This window comes from Eimeria maxima, genomic scaffold, assembly GCF_000499605.1.
Source record: "Eimeria maxima Weybridge genomic scaffold, Emw_scaff32, whole genome shotgun sequence".
NCBI classification, from domain to species: Eukaryota; Apicomplexa; class Conoidasida; order Eucoccidiorida; family Eimeriidae; genus Eimeria; species Eimeria maxima.
This window is the reverse complement of record NW_013563807.1, coordinates 82973-89126: the sequence shown is the minus strand read 5'-3', so window position 1 is coordinate 89126 and position 6154 is coordinate 82973. Positions and strand designations below refer to the sequence as shown.

At 56.8% G+C, this 6154-nt stretch overlaps 1 protein-coding gene across 1 annotated transcript in view; it reads right to left on the bottom strand.

Annotated features, from left to right (window-relative positions):
• The window catches only part of EMWEY_00005750 (hypothetical protein, conserved), a gene marked incomplete at both ends in the record, with an annotated part of 10951 nt that extends 5640 nt beyond the window's left edge, over positions 1 to 5311 (bottom strand). The window contains 2 exons of the mRNA XM_013478223.1: positions 1 to 4032; positions 4321 to 5311. The exon at positions 1 to 4032 is cut by the window's left edge and continues 683 nt beyond it. Coding sequence (XP_013333677.1) covers positions 1 to 4032; positions 4321 to 5311 — 5023 coding nt within the window. The remainder of the gene's footprint in view (positions 4033 to 4320) is intronic.
• Positions 5312 to 6154: the final 843 nt, after the last annotated feature.

Sequence of the window (6154 nt, the reverse complement as noted above, 5' to 3'; positions counted from 1 at the left end):
CTGGTCTGCTGTTACTATTACTGTCGGTGCTGCTGCTGCTGCTGCTGCTGCTGCCCCCATCACGATGTTTGCTGCTGTAACCTCTTAGACGGCCCTCTACGACTCTTGCTGCTGCTGCTTCTGCAAGGGAGGTGCAGCAACGCATGCAGCACTCCCTGTCGCTGCTGCTGCTGCTGCTGTTGCTGCTGCTGTTGCTGCTGTTGCTGCTGTCGGTGGCGCTGCGGACTGGAGGTGGGAGACAGAGGCACACAGATGTGCGCACAGTGGGTCCTTGGGTACGCCTTTGCTGCTGCTGCAGCTGCTGCAGTAGAGAGAGTTGCTGCTGCTGCAGCTGCTGCTGCTGCTGCAGCAAATCCCTCAGCTCCCCACAGAAACTGTTTAGCTGCTCAGCTAGCAGCAGGGCCCCACAGCTTGCTGCAGGCGCAAAAGGCAGCAGCACCAAGACGTTAGACGTCCGCTGTAGCTTCCCGCTGCTGCTGCTGCCGTTGTAGCTGTTGCTGTTGCCGTTGCTGTTGCCGTTGCTGTTGCTGTTGCTGCTGCTGCTGCTGCTCTGTGCAGCTACACGACGCACAGCTGCTGCTGCCCCTGCTAAGTCGTCTACCAGTAGAAGGGGACAGTGGCCTTGTATAAACTGACGAACAAGCTCTTCCGATGCAGCAGCAGCAGCAGCAGCAGCAGCAGCAGTTTCTCCTGCTGCTGCTGTTGCTGCTGTTGTTGCTGCATCCGGAGATACGTTATCACTGCTGCTGCTGTCAAGTTGCTGCGGCGGCTGAGGAAGGACAACTTTGGCTAGAGCAGCAGTAGCTTCCTGCTGCTGCTGCTGCCGCTGCTGTTGCTGCTGCTGCTGCTGCAGACTCGGCTGTAAGAGAGGGGAGCAGCAATGCTGCTGCAGGTCCCCGCGCATGCTCCTGCTGCAGTTGCTGTTCATTAGCAGCTCAACAGCCCGCCGTACTTTGCTGCAGCAGTTAACGACATCTCGTGCTGCTCTTTGCTGCTGCTGCTGCTGTCGTTGCTGCAGGAGCATCCGTTGCTGCTGCTGTTGCTGCTGTTTCTGTTGCTGCTGCTGGCCCTCATCTCTGTCTGTGGACCCACTCGTCATTCGCACGTCTTCTTCTTCTTGATGCTGCAGCTGGTGCTGCTGCTGCTGCTGCTGCAGCTCCTGCAGCTGCTGCTGCAACGAGGTAATCATTGCTGCTGCTGCTGCTTCTCCTTGCTGCGCCAGCAGCAGCAGCCAAGACATCAATGCCTCTAAGGCAGCCCATGTGGGGCTAACGGACAGCCGCAGCTGCTGCATCGCAGGCCTTTTCTTGCTGTCGCTGCTGCTGCTGCTGCTGCTGCTGTTGCTAATGGTTGCACTTAGCTGCTGCAGTTCTGCAGTCAAGCAGCTGTAGTTGAATTGCTGCTGCTGCTGCGGCAGCAAGAGCACCATGCGGGCTCCTTCTAGTGCTGCTGCATCGTTCAACAGGCTATCGCTCCTGCTGCTGCTCCTGCTGTGGCTGCTGCTGCTGCTGCTGCTGCTGCTGCAGCTGTTGCTTGCGTCAGCAGCAGCAGATGCACCACGTCTCCTTTCCTTCATAAAACGCACAAATCCCTCCCGCCTCTCCATTTGCCGCCGCAGCAGCTGCTGGCAGCTGCTGGGAGAACTATTTACGGTTGCTGCTGCTGCTGCTGCTGCCGGTGCTGCTGGTGCTGCTGGTGCTGCTGTTTCCTCTTTAGTTTCTGCTGCTGCTGTTGCTGTTGCTCCTGTTTGTGGGGCCGCAGGTGGCGACTGCAGCAGCTGCAGCAGCAGACGCATGCGGCGTCGCATACTTTGTGCTGCTCTTAGCCACAAGAGGGCATCATAGAACTGCACAGCAGCAGCAGGAACTGCTGCCTCTACCCTCCTAGCAGCAGCTTCCATCTCCGCCACATTACTGCTGCTGCTGCTGCTGCTGCTGCAGTTACTGTTGCTGCTGCTGCTGCTGCTGCTGCTGCTGCGGGTAAGGTCTAACAACGTTCTTAGTGCCTCTAAGAAAGTCATTAAGAGCGCCTTGAGTGTATCGACAGCTCCGTCCTCAAACTCCTCTAGTGCTGCAAGCGGTGCAGCAGCAGCAGCAGCAGCAGCAGCAGCAGTAGCAGCAGCAGCAGCAGGACAACTGCACCGACGGAGTTCCTGCCGGCGCACAACCAGGCCCTCGCTATACACTGCTGCAGTTGGAGCAGCAGATACACCGCGCATGCATATGAGTGGCGATGCGGCCGGGGAACTAACGATGCTGCTGCTGCTGCTGCTGCTGCTGCTATTGCTGCTGAGGCTGCGGCTTGTGGCAAGCTCCCGCGCAAAGAAGTGCAGCAGCAACTCCCTCATACCTAAATGAGAGGCAGCTAACTCAGTAAAAGAGAAGCTGCTGCTGCTGCTGCTGCTGCTGCTGTTGCTACTCTTCTTTGCTGTCGCTCCATCGCTCCTGCTGCTGCTGCTGCTGGAGGGAACGAACTGCAGCAGCTGCCGCAGCCAATTGGATTGACTAAAAGCTTGAAGTTCTTCAAAGGCAGCAGCATAATCCTGATTAGTTGCTGCTGCTGCTGCTTTGCTGCTGCTGCTGTTGCTGCTGGTGGTGGTGGTGGTGCTCTTTGCGCTGCTGTCGCTGCTGTTGCCTCTGGCACTCTTGGATGCCTTCCCTGCTGCTCCTTTTCTCTTTGCTGCTGCAGCAGCAGCAGCAGCAGCTGCTGCTGCTGCTGCATGAGGTCCATGGAAGACCGCCCGCAGCAAATACAACGCAAGCGGTGCCGTCATCATCGGCTGCAGGCGTTGGCCTTGTGCTGCTGCTGCTGCTGCTGCTGCATGCTCCTGCTGCTGCTGCAGCGTTGCTGCTGAGCCATCAGGGGAGAAGGAGACCAAAGAGGTGCCTCCTACCTGACCGTCTAACCACTGCAGCAGCAGCGCTACTCCCTGCAGCTGCTGCTGCTGTTGCTGCTTCACTGCAGCAGACAGGCACAGCCTGCAGCAGCAGCAGCAACAGCAAATCCCCCTGCACCTGCTGCAGGCCCTGCGATAAGCCAAATCCGTGCTGTTGCCGCTGCTGCTACTGCTTCTGCTAGATGGCAGGGATGCAGCAGCAGCAGCAGCAGCAGCAGCAGCAGCAGCAGGCTGTTTTCCAACTCGCATCCACACAACCTGCCTAGACACTTGGACCTTCAGATACACCGGGTCGGCAGGAGAAGCAGCAGCAGCACGTGCTGCTGCTGCTGCTGCTGTTGAAGTTGTTGCTGCTGTTGCTGCTGCTGCTGCTGTTGTTGTTGCACCGGTTGCTGGAGATGCTGCAACTCGATGGACGGGCTCGATGCTGTCTGCTGCAGCATGCGCAGCAGCAGCAGTAGTAGTAGTAGCAGCAGTAGCAGCAGCGGGAGTAGCAGCAGCAGGAGTAGCAGCAGCAGCAACATCATTCTCCCTCGCAATTGCTGGGGAGTACTGCTGCTCACTGGCAGCAATTTCCAGTGGGGTCTGCTGCTGCTGCCGCCGCTGCCGCTGCTGCAGCAGCAGCTGCTGCTGCTGCTGCTGCTGCTTCTCTTGCTGCTCTTCTGGCTCCCTTTTTAAATTGTGCTGCAGCAATTGCTCCTGTTTCGCCTGCTCCCTTAATAACTGTTGCTGCTGCTGCTGCTGCTGCTGCTGTTGCTGCCTGCGCTGCTGCTCAGCAACTTCCCCATTCTGCTGTGGCTTCCTTCCAGCGCCTGCTGCTGCTGCCGCCGCTCCTGTTGCTGCTGCTGCTGCTGCTGCTGGTGCCTTACCGTTGGCCAATTTAGCAGCAGCTGCTGCTGCTACTCCATTCGTTGCATCCACTGCTGCTGCTGCCCGTGGCCGCCGAACAGCATGCGCTGCTGCTGATGGTGCTGCTGCTGCAGCAGAATCATGATCCGTGCTCCCCGCAGTGTCAGCAGGAGCAGCAGCAGCAGGAGGAGCAGCAGCAGCAGCAGCAGGCTGCTGCTGCGGGCGAATATCGATATAATAACATTCGCCTGTCTTTAATGCATCCCAATGCAACGGCAAAGAAAAACCTGAACACAACATCACATGCATGCGCTGCTGCTGCTGCTGCTGCTGCTGTTGCTGCTGCTGCTGCTAATGCTGCTAATGCTGTTATTGCTACTCTTGCTGCTGCTGCTGCTGCTGCTGCTGCTGCTCTTGCGACTGATACTGATATTCTAACCACTACAGCAGCAATACAACACCACCAACACCACCAACAACAGCACCAACAGCAGCACGAACAGCAGCAGCACCAACAGCAGCAGCAGCAGCACCAACAGCAGCAGCAGCAGCAGCAGCAGCAGCAGCATAATTACCTTGTAGAGTAATAAGACTAAGGAACATTTGTTGCTGTAAATTAAACAGCGAAGAAATGAATCGATTTAATCGGCGCTCATTACGAGCAAATCTATGAGGTAATTCTATACATTTTTCCTCATATTCTGCTGCTGCTGCTGCTGCTGCTGCTGCTGTTGCTGCTGCTGTTGCTGCTGTTGCTGATGTTGATGATGCTGATGATGACGATGAGAATGATGGGTGATAATGAGGGGGAAGGGATCCTCCTCCTCCTCCTCCTGCTCCTGCTGCTGCTGCTGCTCCTGCTGCTGCTGCTGCTCCTGCTGCTGCTGCTGCTGCTCGAGGGAGGCGCAGCACAATCTGTTTAACCTTGGGAGAGAATGAAGCAGCAGCAGAATCGGATATCTCCCATATTTGCTGCTGCTGCTGCTGCTGCTGCTGCTGCTGCTGCTGCTGCTGCTGCTGTTGGCTGTGGCGGTTGCAGCTGCTGCTGCCACTATTGTAGACCCGGCGTTTAGAAAGACGCATGCAATTGCTGCTGCTGCTGCTGCTGCTGTTGCTGCATCTTGTCTTGCTGCAGCTCTTGCTTCGGCTCCTGTTTTTCTTGTTGCGTCTACTACTACTACTGCTGCTGCTGCTGTTGCTGCTGCTGCTGCGTTTGCTGCTGCTGCTTCTGCTGCTTCGGCTTCTGGCAGACAGTCTTCCTCTACTCCTGCTGCGGCGGACCCTTCTCCTATTATTTAGCTGTCCTCTACTCCTGCTGCTGCAGCTGCTGCTGCAGCAGCTGCTGCTCCTGCTGCTGTCGCTGCTGCTGATAAGGTTTGCTATTGGCGGGGCTGCTGCATCGTTGCTGTTGGAGATACTCATAGCACTGCTCCTGCTGCTGTTGCTGCTGCTTCTGCTGCTGCTGCTGCTGATAACCTTGCAACGCACGTCCCTCTTTTGGGCCTTGCCGTTGCTGCTGCTGCAGCTTCCATCCCGCGCCATTGCTGCTGCTGTAGGATACTGCATGCGGGCCCATGACTGCAGCAGCAAATGCAGCGGCTCGCCTTTACAGCAACAGCAGCAGCATGCACAAATGCCTACACAGATGGGGGATTTCTCTTGTCCCCTCCTTGCTGTTGCAGCTGCTGCTGTTGCTGCTGCTGCAGCTGCTGCTGCTGCTGCTAGTGGCACCCAAAGGAGCTTCAGCTAGTGCTGGTGTGCTCCTGTGGGGCTCAGCGAGACAATGTCATGGCCGAACATCGCTGGTTTCTGTTGCTGCTGCTGTTGCTGCTGCTGGTGCTACTGGTGCTGCTGCTGTTGCTGCCGCCATAACCTGGGACCAGGAGCAGCACGAAATGAGTTGCTGCTGACAGCAGCGTATACAGAATGTAATTGTGTCCCTGATGCTGCAACTGCTGCTGGAGGACCGAGGAAGAATAATAATGCACGTTGCTGCTGCCGCCGCCGCAGCAGGCTGCCGTAGACAGCAGCAGCAGCAGCAACAGCAGCAACTGCTAGAGCCAAGGCGTATTAAGGGTACACTAATGCAGCAAATTAGCAATAGAGAAAAGTCACAATGGAGCAGCCATCCAATTGTCTAGCCGTTTTGCTGCTGTTGTTGCAGCAGCTCCTTCCTTCCGCGGCTGCGGCTGCAGCAGCAGCTGCTCCTGCTGCTGGGGCCTCATGCCTGCTGCAGCGTCTGCTGCTACACTTCGTCAGATGCTTGAAATAAACAAATTAATTAATTTTATTTATTGCTATTAAGTTGTTAAGGCTGCCTAGAGGCAGCAGCAGCAGCAGCAACACTAGCCAGCAGCAGCAATAAGATGGGGGTCTCTGTTGCTGTTGCTGGTTCTGCAACAAATACAG